This window comes from Kickxella alabastrina (genome assembly GCF_025024165.1).
Source record: "Kickxella alabastrina strain RSA 675 chromosome Unknown BX661scaffold_24, whole genome shotgun sequence".
NCBI lineage: Eukaryota > Fungi > Kickxellomycota > Kickxellomycetes > Kickxellales > Kickxellaceae > Kickxella > Kickxella alabastrina.
Window position 1 is genome coordinate 237,542 of NW_026251495.1, and position 19,194 is coordinate 256,735.

General features: G+C 45.7%; 10 protein-coding genes across 10 annotated transcripts; 6 read left to right on the forward strand and 4 right to left on the reverse strand.

Moving 5' to 3' along the window:
- Positions 1 to 1,670: 1,670 nt before the first annotated feature.
- On the forward strand, positions 1,671 to 2,030 carry BX661DRAFT_145723 (uncharacterized protein; the record flags this gene model as incomplete). Its single annotated transcript, XM_051533134.1, has 1 exon — positions 1,671 to 2,030. A coding segment is annotated over one exon (360 nt), but the record flags the coding sequence as incomplete, so codon positions are not given.
- Positions 2,031 to 2,980: 950 nt separating this feature from the next.
- BX661DRAFT_172979 (uncharacterized protein) lies at positions 2,981 to 3,998 on the forward strand (the record flags this gene model as incomplete). Its single annotated transcript, XM_051533826.1, has 2 exons — positions 2,981 to 3,030; positions 3,131 to 3,998. The coding sequence occupies 2 exons, from the start codon at positions 2,981 to 2,983 to the stop codon at positions 3,996 to 3,998; spliced, it is 918 nt and encodes a 305-aa protein (XP_051389507.1).
- Positions 3,999 to 5,111: 1,113 nt separating this feature from the next.
- Positions 5,112 to 5,822, reverse strand: BX661DRAFT_145689 (Metallo-dependent phosphatase-like protein; the record flags this gene model as incomplete). Its single annotated transcript, XM_051533132.1, has 1 exon — positions 5,112 to 5,822. A coding segment is annotated over one exon (711 nt), but the record flags the coding sequence as incomplete, so codon positions are not given.
- A 232-nt stretch (positions 5,823 to 6,054) lies between these two features.
- On the forward strand, positions 6,055 to 7,452 carry BX661DRAFT_187227 (ESCO1/2 acetyl-transferase-domain-containing protein). Its single transcript, XM_051537181.1, has one exon. It carries the CDS (start codon positions 6,131 to 6,133, stop codon positions 7,274 to 7,276), a length of 1,146 nt encoding a protein of 381 aa, XP_051389509.1. The 5' UTR covers positions 6,055 to 6,130; the 3' UTR covers positions 7,277 to 7,452.
- Position 7,453: 1 nt separating this feature from the next.
- Positions 7,454 to 8,552, forward strand: BX661DRAFT_187228 (galactose-binding domain-like protein). Its single transcript, XM_051537182.1, has 2 exons — positions 7,454 to 7,564; positions 7,720 to 8,552. Exons 1-2 carry the CDS (start codon positions 7,499 to 7,501, stop codon positions 8,503 to 8,505), a joined length of 852 nt encoding a protein of 283 aa, XP_051389510.1. The 5' UTR covers positions 7,454 to 7,498; the 3' UTR covers positions 8,506 to 8,552.
- A 314-nt stretch (positions 8,553 to 8,866) lies between these two features.
- Positions 8,867 to 9,589, forward strand: BX661DRAFT_187230 (uncharacterized protein). The gene has a single exon (XM_051537183.1). The coding sequence runs from the start codon at positions 8,976 to 8,978 to the stop codon at positions 9,414 to 9,416; it is 441 nt and encodes a 146-aa protein (XP_051389511.1). The 5' UTR covers positions 8,867 to 8,975; the 3' UTR covers positions 9,417 to 9,589.
- A 147-nt stretch (positions 9,590 to 9,736) lies between these two features.
- Positions 9,737 to 11,692, reverse strand: BX661DRAFT_187231 (uncharacterized protein). Its single transcript, XM_051537184.1, has one exon. It carries the CDS (start codon positions 11,469 to 11,471, stop codon positions 9,786 to 9,788), a length of 1,686 nt encoding a protein of 561 aa, XP_051389512.1. The 5' UTR covers positions 11,472 to 11,692; the 3' UTR covers positions 9,737 to 9,785.
- Positions 11,693 to 14,340: 2,648 nt separating this feature from the next.
- On the reverse strand, positions 14,341 to 15,581 carry BX661DRAFT_187234 (tryptophan synthase beta subunit-like PLP-dependent enzyme). The gene has a single exon (XM_051537185.1). The coding sequence runs from the start codon at positions 15,434 to 15,436 to the stop codon at positions 14,459 to 14,461; it is 978 nt and encodes a 325-aa protein (XP_051389513.1). The 5' UTR covers positions 15,437 to 15,581; the 3' UTR covers positions 14,341 to 14,458.
- Positions 15,582 to 16,024: 443 nt separating this feature from the next.
- Positions 16,025 to 16,734, forward strand: BX661DRAFT_187237 (peptidyl-prolyl cis-trans isomerase pin1). The gene is made up of 2 exons (XM_051537186.1): positions 16,025 to 16,100; positions 16,207 to 16,734. The coding sequence occupies exons 1-2, from the start codon at positions 16,098 to 16,100 to the stop codon at positions 16,669 to 16,671; spliced, it is 468 nt and encodes a 155-aa protein (XP_051389514.1). The 5' UTR covers positions 16,025 to 16,097; the 3' UTR covers positions 16,672 to 16,734.
- A 39-nt stretch (positions 16,735 to 16,773) lies between these two features.
- BX661DRAFT_200340 (kinase-like domain-containing protein) lies at positions 16,774 to 18,087 on the reverse strand (the record flags this gene model as incomplete). Its single annotated transcript, XM_051538400.1, has 1 exon — positions 16,774 to 18,087. One exon carries the CDS (start codon positions 18,085 to 18,087, stop codon positions 16,774 to 16,776), a length of 1,314 nt encoding a protein of 437 aa, XP_051389515.1.
- Between the last annotated feature and the right edge of the window lie 1,107 nt (positions 18,088 to 19,194).

The window sequence follows — 19,194 nt, forward strand, 5'->3', positions numbered from 1 at the left end:
ACTTTTACCAGAAACCTTTAAAAAAACTTTCAAACCATCTTGTAATTACTCATGTACATGCATGCACTTGTCGTGCTCTATAAAAATGTGGGTCTAAATCGATATATTCAAGTCTTAAAAATTACTTACTAAACTGAAAAAGGGGGCAGCGCTATAGATATCATGGTGTTCCTTGATGTCAGCTAGCAATAACAGAAATGTATATAGTGGCCATGAGGGCGATCTTGATTCTTGAAGAGGGAAGATAGTGGCTTGAAATGTGTGTTGGGCACCACAAGTCCAATTAGTCTCCTATCAATCGGCATGCAGATGGAAACTTATTTCATGGTTCTCAACCTCGAGATCCACTTCCATGTCCTCAGGCTGCGCAACATTAGAAATAAAATAAAAGGGGTACTTTGCTTTATTTACTTTTTTTTAGTATTTTTTAAAATAAATTCATAGGAAAGGTAAAGAGAAAATACCCATCGAGTTTTTTGTCAACAGAAAAGTAGCGTGTGCGTTACTTTGCCAACCTTATGTAAATGACAAGCTATTGCGCTCGTAAAATTAGCTTCTTTACTTTACTTTGCATTTTCACATTTTATTTCTAACAGCATGGGTTGGTTTAATCAAACAGCGTTAATTATAAGACCGGAAAAGTTGGATCGTGACATTAAAGAAGAAGGTTTAGAACACCATGATTTTGGGGCAAACTTTTATGATAGTAAAACCGGTCATTTTATCATGGGCATACTGTATAACAAACGCATCAATGTAGTGTGATTTTAAGGCATTTAAAGGACGACAGGAGGTACACAGATGTAAAAATTGAGGAAGAAGGTCTCCATGTTCACAACTTCGAAGCGTATGAAATTGTAAATTATAAAAATCTAAAAAACTGTTTTCATGAGGCATGTGGGATATACCATCTAGAACGGATTAACAAAATCGTTGTCACACAACATAGAAGAATGTAAGAGAGAATGGATTCATTGAGCGAGGTATAAAACAAGTAGAAAGCAAAAACTAAAGTTGATGAAGAAGACTGATTATCTACTGTGCCACCTTGCCCAAGATGGGTTTCTATTGCAGACCTGGCTATATACCTCTATGAATGAAATTATTCTAGGGGCGGGGTGGTTGGGAGTTATCCAGACCTGGGCCTAATTTCCTGGCGGTGGAATTTTGTCCGCCAGGGTGTTAGTAAAGTTAAACCCGAGCACTCAATCTGTCAGCTAGAGCATCAATCGTGTCCAGATAGCTGGTGTTTATATCTCCCGTCCTCATTGCTGTTGTCCGCGGCCACTTCGGCAGGCCGTCATCTTTGTCTTGTCGCCAGAGAAAAGTTAATTATTAGAGCATGTGAAATAAACCCATCATTATATTAACGTAGTAATGAATATTTATACCAAAAATTGGGATTTTAGTGCTTTTGGCACAGCATCTGCCATCAAAGCATCCTTGTTATACCTTTTAAAGTCATATACTACGGGTTTCCTATGGAGGGTCTCACAGCACAAGCAACCGGTGTTCATGTTGACCGGGTAACCCAGCTTCAGGACAGCATTGACCAGGTTCGTGCACTCTTAATTTACCAAGTGACAAATAAAACGTGAAAATAGCATTATCGCAAATACGGTTAATAACATACTTCTCTTCCGCTTCTATTGCATTCCAGATAGCAATGCCAAATGCTGTTTAGTAGCCTTCATTATTTGCATAAAAAGGCTGGTATGGTACAGGTATCTCCGGGGATTCCCGTGACGCAGCAGAACGAAGGGGCCGACAGCATCGACAATTTTACAGCGCGTACACAGGAGATAGCCAACGATATATGCCGACAGTCTAAAAAGATAGACACGCTCGTTGAGTCGCTTCCGGGCGTGTCAGTCACCGAGAGCGAGCAGGAACGCGAATTTATCGAGTTGAGCAAGGAAAACGACGAGGCCACGCGTGAGCTCGAAGAGGCAAACAAAAGAGCTCGTGCACTGCTCGACAGCATCTCTGATACTCTGCGAACTATTGCTGACAATTCTGGCAACAAATAAGACCACAGGACGAACTCATGCTTGGCGACCGACTGTGGATGGTAGCGCTCACATATAGCGAGGGATAAACCCAACAGTTATGTTGTGCGGTGCCCATGACTAATGCCCCTCTCCTTATTTTTTACACAGCAAGAAGAGGTTAACAGTAGTGTGGTAGGATATTTTTGGACATGTATGCTTCCTTTTATTTTTTGTTTCATTTGACTTGTTCATGTGCTGTTTAAAAAACTTCATTTACATTTCAATTGATGTCGGTTTTTTATGTGGTGGCTGCTTTTCGCTGTCAGCGGGTGGGGGTGGGAAACGGCAGTCGCAGAAATAAGTGAATGCCAACGTGATTCTTATTGAAGCGATTCAAAATTATGCGCGTGGTTCGAGGCCAAATATTCCACATTTTTTTCCTCCACTGTTTGTCTGCCTAAAGAATTATTGAGTATAAAGCCAAATTGTCATTCATTTGCATTTCCGCTTTTTTCTTTTTCCCTTTTTCCTCACATGCCCTTTTTGTACTATTTTAAATAAATATACATATTTTTCACAAGCAACACTGCCAATACTACTTGCACTACCAGCGTCGCTTTCACACCCATTACAAACATCGTTCAGATACACCACAATACATCCGACCTCTCGATAGACGCAGCTATTTCCGTTACTAATATTCATGTTCAGTCTGATCACTAGGTCGCTGTGGTAAGTGCAACAAATAACAACTGCTGATCGCGCGCACAAGCATACAAATAAAACAAACAAGCTGTGGTCGGTCCGTGCGAGTCTAATTCCTTTTTTTGCAAGCACACATTATAAAATGTAGTGTCAGCGTCGGGTACCTTTATCCAGCCTACAAGTGCTTCAAGCTGCTGCGCGGCGGGCCAGAAGCCATTGGCCCTGCCTCGGGGGCTGGCGAACAACGTGACGTAGTCAAAGGGATCATCAAATATTGGATCGTCATGGCTGCATTTACTGCAGTTGAATTGGTGGCCGACACGTTCATGTTTTGGTAAGGTGGAAGAGACGACAATATGTAATTAAAATACAGTGCATATTCTCTTTTCTTACTAAACTCCATGCAACGCATCATTTTTTCGAGGTTGTAATAGGTTTCCACTGAAGGGAATAGTCAAGGTGTCGTTCGTAGCCTGGATGGTTATGCCCGGGATAAATGGCGCTGAGATCATCTACGACCGTGTCCTCGAGCCATACCTTGTGAGCCACGAGCAGCAGCTGGATGTGTACTTTCAGCAGGCACGGGCGGCGGCGCAAAAGTCGACCAGCTCAGTGTCAAAGACTGCCTACGACAAGTGGGTCGGTTATGTCCAGCGGACGATCAACAATCAAAATGCACACGCCAAATCCTCGTCTTTGCAAAGTCCAGTCTCCAACCGGTCTTCGAATACGAGATCGGAAGACCAGAGCTCGGCAGGGTACTCTGGGCTCACAGGTCTTTTGAAAACCGTATCGCAAAACATGCCACAGCAGGCATCGGCGGCGGCCGGATACTTGGCTGGATTGTCCGGTATTGCTGAGGCCCCGCCCACCCAGGCAGATGCTGTGGGCAAGTCGACGCTCACTTCGGTAATAACTTCGTGGGTCACCGCTTTTTCGTCTCACTCTCTCACTGAGGTTCCTGACGACCAGCGCTTGCGCGACATCCGCTCGCGCAAGTTGCAGCTGCAGGATATGGTGTCGCAGCTGGAGAGCAGCGAGCAAGTGATTGCCGCCAAAAGTGCGCCCATTGTGGAGGTTCCCGAGACAACCAAACAATCTGAAGCTACCACCGATATTGTTGCTGATGCGCCAAAGGACCCTAGCGAATTTGAGGACGACGCAGTGATGGTCAATGACGAGTCGAGAGCCGAAAATGCAACTGGCTCGCACGCAGAAGAACCAGAGAAGGCCGGTGTGGAAAACAACACTGCAGCTGCTGACAAGAAGCCGGCTACCACATCTCGCCGCTGGTTCTGGTAGCCAGCTCTGCTACACAGCCAACTTGGTTTCTATTTGCTTCTGCTATATAATTTATTGCGTTGCTTTTATGCTGGCTGTTTCGATTTCTAACTTTTTTTTGAGATTTCAGTCTGCTAAAAAATAACAAATACACATTTTTTAGTAACGCCGCTGTGTCAAGTTGTCCTGGATGCCAAGCATCTTGCAGAGCTCATCAGTCTGGGGGTTTGGATTGATCACCGAGGGGCGTTGTCCCTCCCATGGGGTATCTCTAGGCAAAAAATGGCCGCCTCTTCCACGCCCACGATTGCCGCCGTGTCCACCGCATCCTCCGCGTCCAACACGATTCCCACCAGACTGGTTTGCAGCCAATCCGAAGCTGACAGAGTCTGGGGTGCCTGGGGGCGGCACTGACGCCATGGGTACAAAGTTTGGCGGTATAAACACACGACCGTGTCTAAACACATTAGAGTGCACCCAAGCTAGCTCGCCATCAAGCATAGCATCAGAGAACGCAGGGAAGCTGGGTGCCGTTTCCGAGAGCTTGGTCTGATTGGATGGCGGAAAGAACGGAGATTCATTGAGGGGCATGTATGGATGGCACATTCGAAGGATAGCTAGCCATTCAGGGTCGTACTCCAACTGCAAGTAGGCATTGTCTGGGGTAGTATCTTCAACTTCAATATCGATGATCTCTAGGAATTTCCTATTTGGCAGACACTTGTCGAGTGCCAAGAACCGTGTGGCACGACCTGGGACGCACGGATCAGATATTTTGTGCTCTGGTTGATCAGGCACTGAATTAACATTGGCAAGTGTCGCACTCTCACAGGTACGATAATTGGTGTTCTTGGGCTGCTGCTGCTGGTGAGTGTCAGTATCTTTGCCAATGTCAGTGTCAGGCAAGCTATCAAGCGTGAGTGCTGGTTCACCAGTGCTATTATTGGGCGGTGGTAGATTAAGTGCCGGCCGCGAACTCACTGCTGCAGGTATATATTCGTCATCGTCTGAAAGATCTCCAATCACAATTTCGTCCTGGTTTTTCATGGTTTGGCTGACAGTGCTTTCATGTTGGTTGTAGGGGGCGATATCTGACCATTTCCCATTAATCAACACATTTTGTGCACCGACCTGTGCCTCAAAGCGCGAATGCATGTGTGCCGAAAACCACCACGCCGGCCGCAGGCGCTCAAGCAAAAGTGCATTGACCGGCGAGCCCAACCTGCCCTCCTCGATCTCTTGCCTGAAAAACGGTTTCCTGCGCAGCAGCCCCCCAGTATCTCCAAATCGCTCAATATTCTGCGGCCAATCATGGGACACAACTATGTCCAGCGGCTTCCTGATCTGCATCATTTTGAACGCCTCGTACGACCGCACATGGTGCATCGACGACCGCGCATGTCCTCTAAAGGGGGGGCGTTCGTAGTGTCCCTTGACAAAGTCGTAGTCCTTGTAGATGCCCGAAACACCGCCGATGCGCAGACCGCCAAACTTCACCACGCCAGAGTTTCCCATAAAGTATATATTTGGCGCAACCCATCCACCATAGTAGAGCTCGCGCATGTGATTACCTGCTTCGTGGTTGCCGCCCACAAATATCGTCGGGATGGGCGCTACGCGCTCACCCGTGTAGTAGCGGTAGAATCCACCCAGCTGCTTGTACTTGTCGGGGCAAGCCATGCATTCGAGATCAGTCACGTTGCGGATCGCCTGGAAGTCGCCGCAGATGATGAGCAGGTCAACCCGCTTGCCCATATTTTTTGATTTTGTCAGCAGCTGGGCATATATATCATCGAGCATGCCATGACAGCATCCTTCGACTGCAATAGTAATTGCTCTGCCCATGGTTTTAAAAAATAAAATATAGTAATGAGTGATGAATATGAAGACAGATGAAAGCAAATGGGGGGTTTTAAATGTGCCGGCGAGTGCGTGCTAAAAAAAGATATGTTAGCAAGCACGGGCTCTAATAACGCGTATTATGATCATAATCACGTGTATTTTCTATTATTTGGGGTGGGGGGAGGGTTACTTCCGTGGACGCAGAACCAAAAAAAGATGCGTTCGCGTTCGCGTTTTTTTCGTTCGCTTAAACAAACTTTTCATATTTCATTGCATTACATTTCACATACTTATTTTTCATTTATAGCCAAATGAGTTTGAATGAGCAGCGCGAAAACAGGCTCAAAACAGCGGCCGTACGGGTGACATACGGGTCTTCCCGCCCAAAACCCACTGCATCGCAGAATGCGTGCTTAGCGTCGAAAAGTGTGGCTTACCCAGTCACTCCCGAGCTATTCTCGGAAACCTTTTTTAAAAGCGCTGCCGCTTCGAACGACGAGCGCAACAAAAAACTACAGGCCAAGCGAAAGTTTGACAGCAGCGTTGGCGAGATTAGTAGCGGTAGTAGCAGCTGCAGTAACAGTGAAAAAGACGGCGACAGCAACGCGAGACGGCGAGCAAAAAAGACGCTGGTGCAGAAATCGCTTTTCATTAGCAAAGTCGGCATGAACGGAAGAGGAAAAGATGTTATCTCGGGCCTGCCGGTCAACCAGTCACTTCGTAAGCGCCAAAATGGGCACCACCGCGCTGACAAGTCGGAAGGTGATGGTTCCAAGAAAGAACAAACATTTTTGGACTTTGGGCAGAAACCGATTTCTCAGGATCCATGCAAGCAGTGTGGCATGACGTTTCAGCGTGGCCGCCCGGATGACGAAGAGCTGCACAGTAAATTTCATCGGTCGTGGCAGCGGCACCAATCGAGACTGCTCGCTTGGGGGTTTAATTCGGGAATTGTCGATACAGGCGGCATGTCTAATGTACGGGTTATCGACGGGCAGGAGTCTCCCAAACGCGAGATTCAGCGGGCTCTAGAGATTCTCAATATTGCCAACGAGCACCTGGGATCCGTTAAACTTGACATTGAGGATCTCGCCAAACAGCAAAGAAAGATTTTTCTTTACGTATCGCCTCGAGGCTACGTCGAGGGTTGTGTTCTGGCAGAGCTCATTGACAGTGCCAGGCGCTTAGTTCCTGGGTCAAATACAGCTGTTGAGTGTTCAGACGATGTGCATCCGGCGGTGTGCGGTATCAGTCGGATCTGGGTTGCGCCCGAAGCTAGACGAGGAGGGATTGCGTTGCGGATGATCGAGGCAGTCCGTGCGCGCTTTGTTTATGGACGCCCAGTGGCTTTCAAAGAAATGGCTTTCACGCAGCCCACCGCCGACGGCCGCGTTCTTGCCGAGCGTGTATTTGGACGCAGTGATTTCCTTGTGTATGCCGAGACTGAACCAATTTAATTTGTCCCTTTTTATTGTGTCAACGATGCTCTTTCATGTGTTCAGCAGAGCGCTGGTCAAAATACAGGCATAATTTAAAAATTAATCCGTTGATTGTGCTGCCATGTGCGCGCGTCATCGAAATTACAAGCATTATACGCGTGAGGTTAAGTTGGGTCCTTTCCCCACTTTGTGCATTTCTTTTTTGCATTACCTCTGTTTTTTTCACAATACTTTTTTAAAATGGCAATCAACATCGAACGGACTGAACAATTTGTGGAGATTCTTCGGGAGTCAGGCGGCAAGCTGGTGCGTGTGCAGATGCGGAATTTCAGCAAATGGCCTGATAAACAGAACGGAAAGTCGCAGGAGGGGGCGTTTCTTGCGCGTTTGTTTTAACGAGCAGAACAAACCACTAATTTCAATTTTTTAGCCTTTGTTCTCACCATTTTTTATAAGTGTAGGTTGTTGTGGACTTTTACTCGAAAACATGCCCACCGTGCCTCATTGTCGACCAGATACTTGGCAACCTGACGATGCAGTTCCCCAATGTCAGTTTCTACAAGGTTGACATCGGACAGTTTTCAGAGGTGGCCATGCAGTGCCGCATTACGGCGACGCCAACACTGCAGTTCTTTAGAAAGGGGCGCAGCATCAATGAAGTAAAGGGAGCAAACAAAAAGGCGATTGTTGACGCCATTGAGGCTGCGCTGAGTGACAATGGCAGCGAGGGACAATCGGCATTTGGTGTTGTTGGGCACGCTGACTTGACTAAGCTGGTGATGAAGACGCAGAGCGAGTGTCTGAACCAGAACGACGACCGCCCGCTGGAGAACGTTTTCTCAGAGGGCGATTCCTTTTTGGAGAGCGACGTTGACGAGCAGATGGTTCTACACATTGCGTTCAACCAGCCCATTAAGCTCCACTCGATTATGATTAAGGCACCGCTGGACAGGGCGCCCAAGCACATCAAGCTGTTTTCGAACCGCTCGGATCTTGGCTTTGACGATGCCGAGACTAGCGAGGCCACGCAGGAGATTGAGCTGACAGAGGATATGTACAAGAGCGGCGGCGTTATCAATCTCCGTTACGTGCGTTTCCAGAACATTAACAACCTGTCTATATTTGTGGCGGACAATCTCGGCGGCGATGATGTTACCGTAATCAATCAGCTGGCGTTTATTGGCACGGCCGTCAACGTTGCCAACATGAGCGATATCAACCGCGGCGATGATGGCCACAACCACTAGACATGTGTGCCTTTCAGTCAATCTGTTTGTGTTTGTGTTTGTGTTTTTCTAAACAATACAATAAACGATATTTATGTTAAAACAAATTGCGCTTTAAATATTGTTGAATATCTAATATGAAATAAGCCCCCCTTTCTCGATTAATAAGTATATTGTTCACTAATTTTAATTATTTTTTCTTACACGAAACAATATTTTTGAGAACAGAGCAATATCAAGGGGACCAATATAGTAGACCAAAACATATTTTCTCAAAAAAATTGTATTGTACAAACGGTGCCATCATTTGCAAAATAAATTTCGAAAGTTTTATATTTTTTAATAAAAATAATCGAATCGCTTATATCATCAAGATGTCGACTCGAAAGGGTATAAAACCCAATGCCTGTGGACAAAATTTTACATTCACAAATCATCAAGCTTTATCCAAAGTCTTAGTTTTATCTACCTCATCTTTCGCCATTTCTAATATGCAGATCATCTCCATCCTCCTCGTCGCCGCATCCGCCGTTCTTGCCCAGCAGGTCGGCAGCACTGCAGGTGACACTATTTCCGGCGGTCCTGTTGCCATCAGCTCCTCCAATATCAACAATGGTGACCAGATCAAGAATTCGCTCGTCAACTCTGGTGTCTCAGGTGGCAACACCTTCTCTGGCATCTCCAACAGTGCCTTCAACAGTGCCTTCAACAATCAGGTATCTGAGGGCAACAACTTTGTGAACTCGCAGAAGACCGAAATCAAAGGCAATGATGGCACTACCGTTAGCGGCCAGGGCAACACCGTTGGCAGCAGCTTTGGCCCTGGATATATCCCGAATTTACCTGTCAATTTCCTTTATCCTATTCCTGTTGTTGTTGCTGCGCCTGCCAACTACCGCAAGCGCAATCTGATTGCTGTCAGGGCCATTTAGTACGGCCTTCTTGACTTACCCGGTTTTGGTCTATGGATACTATGTAATTTTCTGAGAGTGGTTTATGTTGGGTGAATATCAAATTCACCCAGATTGGTTATCTGCATAGCCACCTAACTAGCATTTGCATATTTGCATACATTAATGTTATAATAAAATATAATAAGATAAACTAGGCACTCGCCTGCCGAATATTGCAAACCAAGTTGCCACAGCAAGTGTCTTTCGACCCGCCTATTCGCGGGATTTGTAAACGCATGGGCAGAGTAATAAAAATATGGCACTTCTGCGAAATGGAAGCAGACTTATAATTGAGTCAACGCTAATTAGTCCAATAATTGCATTAAATGATAAATTAAAAATATATAGTTAGGTTGGGTTGACAGAGACCAGCTTTAAGCTTAGCTGTTGCGCAGTGGTGTTGTTGTCTGCGTGATTGGCTGCAAGTATGAGACGCAATGCTGAGCGTTCGGGCTCGCCCCGCGACGACTTTGGAATCCAATCAATGAAGCGTCCATGAATTCCGGGATACAGTTTGGCAAGCGGTGCGAGAATTGGGTCAATGTCGCTCTGGTAATCCCGATTAACAGCTGCACTCGACGAATCCGCAGCAGCTGCATCTACAGCAACGACAAACACAAATGGAACATCCATCCCATTGCTACGCACAGCGACAGCTGCAGACTCCACAACCCTCGCATCCCTCAGCAGCTCTGTTTCAATGTCCCTGGGCACCACAACCCCGCTCTGTGTGTGAATAATGTCAGACACGCGTGCCTTGACAATGACAATGCCCTGGCTGGTGACCATGCCGTAGTCGCCAGTGCAAAAGTACCTTGTACCATCTATCAAGGTAGAATTGACTGCCGTCAGTCTGGGCGTTGAGACCAGAATCTCTCCACATTGGCCGTCCTCCACCTCATGGCCATCAAGCATAACGCGGGCGGCGACATTCGAGCACAGCACGCCAACAGAGTTTGGGATTCGGGGATACTCAGTTAGCACGCCGGAAATCAAACCTGTCTCAATATACCCATAGAGCTCAACAATGCGAGCGCCCAAAAGCTCCGACGCCTTCTCCTTGAAAGATTCAGACATGCGCAACTCATGCATGAATATGATTTGCAGTGAGCTAATGTCAAAAGTACGATTGTCAATTGAAATAAGTTTGCCGCAGCGCTTGGCCTTGGCGAGTATCTCGGTCAGGACGGGGTATGTTGCCAAGAGCACGCCGGCTTTCCACTGCTCCATGGCTGCCAAGCACAGGGCCGGGTCATTCCTGCTCACCTGCACGACGCGCGACCCTGAGAGCATTGGGAAGTGCGCAATGTTGCTGATGCCGTGGGTGTTTGTGAATGGCAGGGTGGAGAGCGTGGTTCGGAGGGTAGATTCGGGCAGCCGCGGCCGGTTGAGCCGATGCGATGATAGCAGACCATAGTGCGAGAGCATCAGCTGCTGTGACACCTCCTGGTGCTGATCGGTAGAGGCTGAGTACGCAAGATACGCAGGCTTGCGCATTGCGTCGTCCTTGGACGTTATGCGCACAGGGACAAACGACGGGTCGTCTACAAGCAGGTGTGCAAACGAAAGACAGCTGCAGCCAAAAGCAGGCGCGCGATCGCATGCATTGTCCAGCAGGTAAATGTGTACCTCCATTCCATTTGTGGCAGTGCGCAGCTTGTCGAGGTACAGGGCGGTAGTGAAAATGACAGGAGAGTCAGTGGTTTTGATGCGCTCGGCAAGTTTTTTGGTTGATATTCCGGTTCCCAGCGACTGGTACGTGCCACCGACCATCAGTGCGGCGTAGTAGACGTAGACACAGCGCAACTCGGTGTCGTCGAACACTGATATGACCTGCCCACTGTGGCCATCGCGTGCCAGGCCTGCGGCGAGTCTGTTTGATGATGTGATGATGCCACCGATGGTGAACTTTTGAATCGAATGTGCATCAATCAAGACGACGTCGTCGCGGTAGGGCTCGGCGGAGCGGAACACATGCGTCGGAATGTCACCTATGGCCAGTGGGTGCGACTGCAATGGTGATACGACAAGCATTATTTTCTATCCAACCTTTTTCTTGCTGATAGCCAAAATCTGAAACGATAATTGAATAAAAACGCTTCCACGAAACACGTTGAAAAATTGTTAATGGTTAAAAAGGGTATTGATAATGACAAATGAGAAACAATTTTTCACTTGGAATTGGTAAAAAAAGTTAATCCTGGCGGAATAAGATGTTTCCTTTGTGAGAGAACAAATGAATATATGAGTGTAAGATTAGCGCCAAGAGGCTGGATAAAATGTAGTTTTTTATATACACCTCCTCCGCTCCTGTATTTGTGAAAATATTGTTTTACCAGTCATCAAAATTATTCCTATACTATTTTTGGCGTGTGATTTTTTATATTGGAGTAATTGTATTTTTTCCTTTTTCTTTTCCGTTCTCTTGCGGAAAATCTCGAAAAGTTCAGCCCAAAAATAAAATGGGGTCGGGATAGTCGAATGGGCGCGGGACAAATGGCCAAAATGTTTTCATTTAGCAGCGTCATATTTCAACAATTATTTTGCCATTTTAAATTTACAAAATATATAATTGTAATTGAAATGAGGATGTAAAATAGTCACAATTTTCTCTTTCATTTTTCCTTTTAAATTTTTATTTTGTATCGAGTGTCAATGTAGATTATGAAAGTGTTAGTCCCTTTTTCTTCCTGTATGAACGAGAATGTTTGTTTATAATTGAATCGGAATGGATTCCGCAGCAGCAGCAACAGCAGCACGTATAGCATGAAAATCAATCGCCAAACATCAGCAGCAACAAAAAAAGGGGAGCCACTAATATACAGAAGACGCAACGTGTGAGAATAAAATGAATCAGTTTAGTGGTTTATTCTAACTATTCCACAAAAAAAAGTAAAACCAAAAAGCTTTAAAAATGGTTTCTTGCATCAAATTAAAAAGTAAATGGATTACCACTCGAAAGTCATTTCTTTACTTGTTCTGGGTGTATCATTTCATTCCGGCTGGCATGGCATGACTGCTAACAATTGGATTTAATACGCTGTTAGAAATATGCAACTGAATGTGTGCACAGTATTCCTTACTCATATGTCATTGGAGTAAAAAATCGTTTAATTCACACAAGGGAGGGGAGGCATTACAAATGAAAAATGTGATATTGTTGAAATAGAAGCAGTGTAAAAGAAGAAAAGGTTTTCAATTCGCCGCCTTGCTTTTTCCTTCCTTTTTTTATTGCGTGTGAAAACCATCCCCACTACACTTGACGCTTTAAAAAATATATATAACATTAATGCGCAGCCACACCAATTGATTTTTCCCTGATTGATTTCTGTTTATGCCAAGTACGAAAATCCTATCACCCAACCAAAAAAACACATTTTCTTTATTTTGCGCAGCCAAAAAATAATAATTAATGTATGCGTTGAATTTTTAAAGATTTACCACATGAAAAATATACAGAGATGGGAACAAAAAATCTCAATACTTTTTTGTCAAATAGTTTTGCCCTTTAATTTTCTGCAAAGCTAAATATGGAGTGTCAGACGTAGTGCCTTATTTTTTGTACTTTTTGTATTTATAAATCTGAAATACAGAGTACCAATGTGTTGTTATCAATTAATTTATTTTTGTGGAAATCAAGACATTGTTGTTGATATTTATTTTGTTTCCTTTTTCTCACATTGTGAAAACAACAATGGTGTTCCTACAAAGTTTTTGCTCCCAACCAAGTGGGTGAGTGCATATTAAAAATAACAGTGTACATTTACGCACAAAACGTAATTGTGATGTACACACTATTGCTTAACGACGATTAACCAACCTCCACACTATTAATAGGGGTGCCAATTCGTCCATTCACAGTAAGTGGTAGTGATCTGCCTTTAATGTAATTTTAAGGTGATACGAGTCTCCTTTGGTATTTTATATTTTTCTAAAAATTCAATAGATTCAGATGGCCAAAACGGACTTTAACCCACTATTCGTAGTTGGCCAATGAATTAAGTTACCTAAAATCCGTAGATTGTCTCGATGAAATACAAGTTGTACTTAAGTTATATTTGTGGCATATGCAACGCAATACTATAAAAGTTTGATTTCTTGCGGCCTACCTATTAGCTGATTGGGATCGACAAATCAACCAGCCTTCATTGTTGCTGTTAATCTGTTGGAGCTAAATTCAGCCAGGCATAATCACATCACATTGCTTATCATTTTAGTCACACAGTGACACATCACATAGTTATTTTTTTTTACCTCTCAAGTGTATATCACTCATAGTACATACTTTATTAAATACATAGTATTCTATTCTTTATAACCCGTTCATAGAACGTTTACATTTCAACACAAATATTTGGACATTAAATATAACTGATGTTTCAGGTCTACAACCAAAATTATTCGAAACTAGGGCTGCTACACTGTTGTGATTTGGTGTTATTTAAAAGATGTAATAGAGTAAAACATCTGTATAATTGAACAAAGGGCTAACTAGCACAGAGTCGGCGGCTGGTCCTGAATGTATAAGAAAGCTATGAAAACAATACTTGGCTGAAAAAGTACAATCCTCTGCAACTTTCACGTCGGCTGGCAATCTTCTGGTAAGCATCGCTGTGGCTACAAAGGAATGCAAACACCATTGAAAAGATGGTAAGATGAATAGTTTCATAAAGCAAACCAAATTCATGTCAAAAGCAAACCCGTGGAGCAACAGGCCCGCGACTGATCTAAGCATTTGCAATACAACGTTCACACCACGTATGCATACCCAGGGGAGTATGTACACGGGCCCAAGGCAGGGGGCCGTCGGGAACACCCCCCCCCCCCAGGCTGGATCGCAACAAGAGCAATGATGAATAGTTTACTGTAGTTTATATATACAGCAAGAACATATAAAAGGAGCGTCTGCCGGGAGCAGTCGAAAAGTGTTTTCCTTTGGAATATATAAATAATCTTTTTATAATCTTTTTATAAAATATATTAGGTGCATCTAAAAACTAAAATTTTAATTTGTTTTTGTTTTACGCGAGAACAATATATTTTTTCAGGTGCTCCGGAATAGCGCCCACCAGTTCCTTCGACTCTAGCCACTTCTTGCTGAACAACCTCGATTGGTAACGATATGCGCCATCGCACAAGATGGTCACAATAGTGTTTCCAGGCCCCATCATCTTAGCCATCTCATAAGCGGCCGCGACATTAAGGGCCGAGGATGCACCGAGGTAAATGCCCTCCTCATCGAGTAAGCGGTAAAGCATCCGGATGGTGTCTGAATCAGGGATCTTCAGAGCGTCGTCAACCAGGTGGATATCCGGGCGCAGGTTCTCCGTAATCCTCCCCTGTCCAATTCCCTCAGTAATGGAAGATCCACCGCGGATCATCTCCTTTCCGCGTGACTTGATATAACTGTAGATAATCGAACCCGGGGGATCTGCGGCAAACGACTTGACGCGACCTCCAGACACGTCCTTCAAGAACCTCGTTGTACCGGCGAACGTCCCAGCAGTACCCGTTGCACACGTAAACCCATCAATCTTCCCCCCTGTCTGGGCCCAAATCTCCGGGCCCGTGGTCTCAATATGCGCCTGTCGATTCGCCGTGTTATCAAACTGATTAGTCCACACTGCGTTCTCCAACAGTTCCGCGCATCTCCGCGCCTGGTGGTTGTAGTTCTCCGGGTTATCGAAAGCCACCGCGGGTACTGGGCGGACGTCGGCGCCGAGCATCTTGAGTAGATCAATTTTCTCCTGGCTCTGGGTGTTTGGCATGTAGATTATGCACTTGTAGCCTTTCGCCCGACACACGTGGGCAAGGCCAATGCCGGTGTTGCCCGCGGTGCCCTCGACTATAGTGCCGCCGGGTTGGATTAGCCCGCGACGCTCGGCGTCTTCAACTACAAAGAGCGCTGCTCGGTCCTTAACTGATCCGCCGGGGTTCATGAACTCAGCCTTGCCGAGGATCTCGCAGCCAGTTTCATTGCTCAAACTGTTGATGCGCATCTACAAAAATGTTTTTTATTATAATGGCATTTGTTTGGTTAGATGGAATATAAGGAGGAAATGTTTTTTCTTCTTAAACGACTATTAATATCAGGAGTGTGATTTTTTGTTCAGGTATTTACCAGTGGGGTGTTGCCAATGGCCCCGACAAAGCCGTTGGTGGGCTTTGCCGAGGTAACGAAGCGCGCGGCGGTAGTGTACAGTCTACGACCAAGCATTTTTAAAATAAAAATAAAAGTTGAAAATAAAAATGAAAAAAGACGAAGAAACGAAAAGAAAAGAAAAGAAAGAAAGAAACGAGACAGGACAGGACAGGACAAGATAAAAAAGAAGAGATTTTGTCCTTGCATTTTTTTACTAGAAATCACAACTCTGCGGATATACCAAGATAACACCATTTCCGCGTGTGGCCATTGGTCTACACTGAGCAAATTAAAAAGTGGAAATAAAGTCCGCAGGTGCATGTGATTTACCAGGCCAACCCTCGCAAGGAATAAAAAAATAGGCTCAGCCCATACTATGAGTGAGCCAACAATCAGCCATAAATAGAAAAATGTCAATTTTTTTCTAAACCATGTGCGCAATATAATTTGGGTTTTGCTTTTTTGTACTTCTTTTTTTTTCTTCCTTCAGTAGACAGAAAAGTTTAAAGGCAAAAGAAATGGTAGGTATACTCATTTTTTAATTACAGCAGCATGCCCAATAAATCCTCGTACAATAAAAAAACCCCGTCATTAATTTTTCATTCATGTTTACATTTAAATTTATAGGGTGACAACAAGCACTCGGCGCTACCGCCAAACTGGGAAGTTCGTCGCTCAACAACGTACAACCGCGACTACTACTTCAACACGGCATCAGGCGAGAGCCGTTGGGACGCGCCGACGCCGAGAGTCAACAAGAAGATGCGCGCCAGCCATATTCTCGCTAAACACGTTGACAGCAGAAGACCGAGCTCATGGAGACAGGAGAATATTACGCTCACCAAGGAGGAGGCACTCAAGAGAGTCGAAGAGTTTAGGGAGAGGATTGAGGCCGGTGAGAGCGTGTTTGCGGATATCGCCAAGGTGGAGTCGGACTGCAGTAGTGCGAAGCATGGTGGGGATTTGGGTTGGTTTGAGGAGGGCAAGATGCAGCCGGCGTTTGAAAAGGGTGTTTTGGCCTTGGAGGTCGGAGAAATGAGCAAGCCTGTATGGACTGATAGCGGCGTGCACATAATCCTGCGCACTGGATAAGTTTCTTTTTTTTAAACATTTTATTAAGGACAAATATGAACGCTGGAAAAAGAAAAAAGGGTACAATAACTTATAAATATATTTATTTGTCAGTTTGTCTGCTTAGTCGGCGGGCTCAAAGATGTCGGGCTCCATGGCATTCAGCCGCCTCAGCACCTCCCTGGCACCGGGCCGCAGTGCCGGATCGGGGCACAGCATGTCCCTCAGCAGGGCCTCGACGTTCTCAGGCAGCAAATCGCCAGACAAAAAGCGCTTAAACTCCCTCGGCTGCGCCTTCCTCCGCCTCAGCGTGCGCCTCCTGCCGAGGCTTAGGCTCCGCCCTAGCGCGCCATCGTCCAGCACCGGCGGCACAGCGTCAATAGGCGACGGTGGCGCAGTCTCCGCCGCGCGATTAGGCAGCCCGGCCAAATACTGGCGGTCCTCCCACTCCCAGAAGGCACCCCGAGCAGCCAAATGCATCTGCTCAACGCTGCTCTTCACGGCCGCGTATGGCTCCAGCCCGCTGACAAACAGGGTGTACAGGGTGACGCCGGCGGAAAAAATATCCATCTTGTGCAGTGCCCCGGCATCACTGCGCGCGCCAGGTGTGAACTGCAGGGCCTCGGGTGCACTGTACGGAATGGTGCCGCTAAAGTCCGTGTAGGCCGGCAATTCTTCGGGGCAGAACTCTGGGCAGACGCGCTGCATCTGGGCAATGGCCTCTGGGGAGAACTCTGTGGCGGTAAAGTCGGCCAAGCGCACGTTGCCGCTGCGGTCAATCAGCAAGTTATGCGGCTTGATGTCTTTGTGCGCCATGCCGGCGTCCGCCAGCACGCCTAGTGCTACGGCCAGTTGCCGCGCCCATACGAAGAACCGCTCGGCGTCCATCGCCGCTCGATTCGCCTGCATCCACTCCCAGCAGTTGCCATTCTCGCATAGCTCCAGAACCTCCGCCCAATGACCGCTCCCGGAAACCGCCGCTCTGCCGGCGTCTGCCCACCCGACAACCGTGCAACCTGTGTCCGTGGCTGCGCCTAGGTCCACCATGCCGAAGCACTGCACGATGCCGGGCGCCTGCAGCCCCAGCAGTGCCAGCCCTGCAGCCTCGACGAGAACCAGCTCACGCGCATCCAGGCTGTTTGTATGCGGCACCTTCACCGCACACTCTCTCGCTGGCCCGTCGGTCTGGAGGAGCATGCCGCGGTAGACTGTTGAGAACTGGCCCCTGCCCAGGACTGCAGCCAGGTCCGTGATGAGTTTCAGAGTGCCTGTGCCGTGAATTGGCAGTGGCGGCGAAGGGTCGCAAGGGGCTGCTGTCAGGTGCGGTGCGGTGGGGCGCGGGGGCATGCAGCTTTTGATGTCGAGCGCCGGGAGGAGTCCGTTGGCGGAAATGGTAATGTTGGTCACTTCGTTGTTGCTGTGGTGCTTGCTGAACATTGGTGTTGAGAACAACTGCTGCACTGTGCTTTGATGCGCCATGTACAAGGAAAAAATAAATGAAATTGTGGTGGTGATCGACTGCCCACTCTTTTTTTATGTTATGAAAACCGAATGATCTCTTTTTTGTGGTTGTTTTTGTAGTTGTTTTTGTGCGTTTAATGTGTGAAAAGGAAAATATAAAATAAAATATATAAAAAGGGTTGCGGAGAAAGGGACAAAATATAAAAAATAATTAATTTAATTTAAAAAATGTACAGAAAAAATAGGAGCTTCTTCCAAATGGAGTATATAGACAAATAAAGTTTGGAGAAAGAAGGAAGAAAGGAGCTATATTTGACGGTGTGGGAAACCTGTACCAAAATACCCTAAAAAGTTTTTTTGTTAGGTAAAAATAGAACGCGCGTATATCGTTTTATATATACGCGTAACCCAGCCAACTTTTTTTTAAAGAAAAAGATGAAATCAAATAGAACAGTAGAATACGATACGGCGAGTGAGTGATTGAGCGAGAGGGCGAGAGAGCGTAAATTTAAGCAACAACAGTAAACAGCAGAAAAATACGCGAAGCTGATTAAAAAAGATAAATGGGGAAGGGGGTGGAAGATAGAAGGAAAGGGAGTAATGAAACGAAAGAAAAAAACGAAAATGAAGGGCAAAAATATTGGTGAGAGGTGATATCAAATAAAAATTACACAAATAGTACTTTTTTTATGCACAAGTGTTCACAAATAAATAAAGAGAGGACGTCAAATTCCGAATGTCTAAGCATCAGCCGCCCAGCCTCATTTATACCAATCAGCCATTCTGCTCCATTCAATTGTGTACGCGTGAACAGCAAGTACAAAAATTTTGTTTTTTACTTTTCCATCTTGGCAAACAATAAAAAATTTTCTTCAAAAAAAAGCTAATGACCAAAACTGGAACAATGGTGGGGGAAAAAAATTATTTTATTCATTCTTATTTGATTGGACACCTGCCTTAGCTTCTTTCTGCGGAACGAACAAACAAAAAGAGAAAATACTAGAATGCTACTCAGTCATTATAAAAAAATTTCTCCGTATTCTGAAATGACACCAATGCATCTGGATTTTTTGAAATTTTTTC

Coding starts and splice junctions, on each gene's coding strand:
- BX661DRAFT_187231 (XM_051537184.1), bottom strand. CDS start 11,471: ATGCTTGTCGTATCACCATTGCAGTCGCACCCACTGGCCATAGGTGAC.
- BX661DRAFT_187227 (XM_051537181.1), top strand. CDS start 6,131: ATGAGTTTGAATGAGCAGCGCGAAAACAGGCTCAAAACAGCGGCCGTA.
- BX661DRAFT_187228 (XM_051537182.1), top strand. CDS start 7,499: ATGGCAATCAACATCGAACGGACTGAACAATTTGTGGAGATTCTTCGG. Junction 7,565..7,719: donor GGGAGTCAGGCGGCAAGCTG/GTGCGTGTGCAG, acceptor TTATAAGTGTAG/GTTGTTGTGGACTTTTACTC.
- BX661DRAFT_187234 (XM_051537185.1), bottom strand. CDS start 15,436: ATGCGCATCAACAGTTTGAGCAATGAAACTGGCTGCGAGATCCTCGGC.
- BX661DRAFT_187230 (XM_051537183.1), top strand. CDS start 8,976: ATGCAGATCATCTCCATCCTCCTCGTCGCCGCATCCGCCGTTCTTGCC.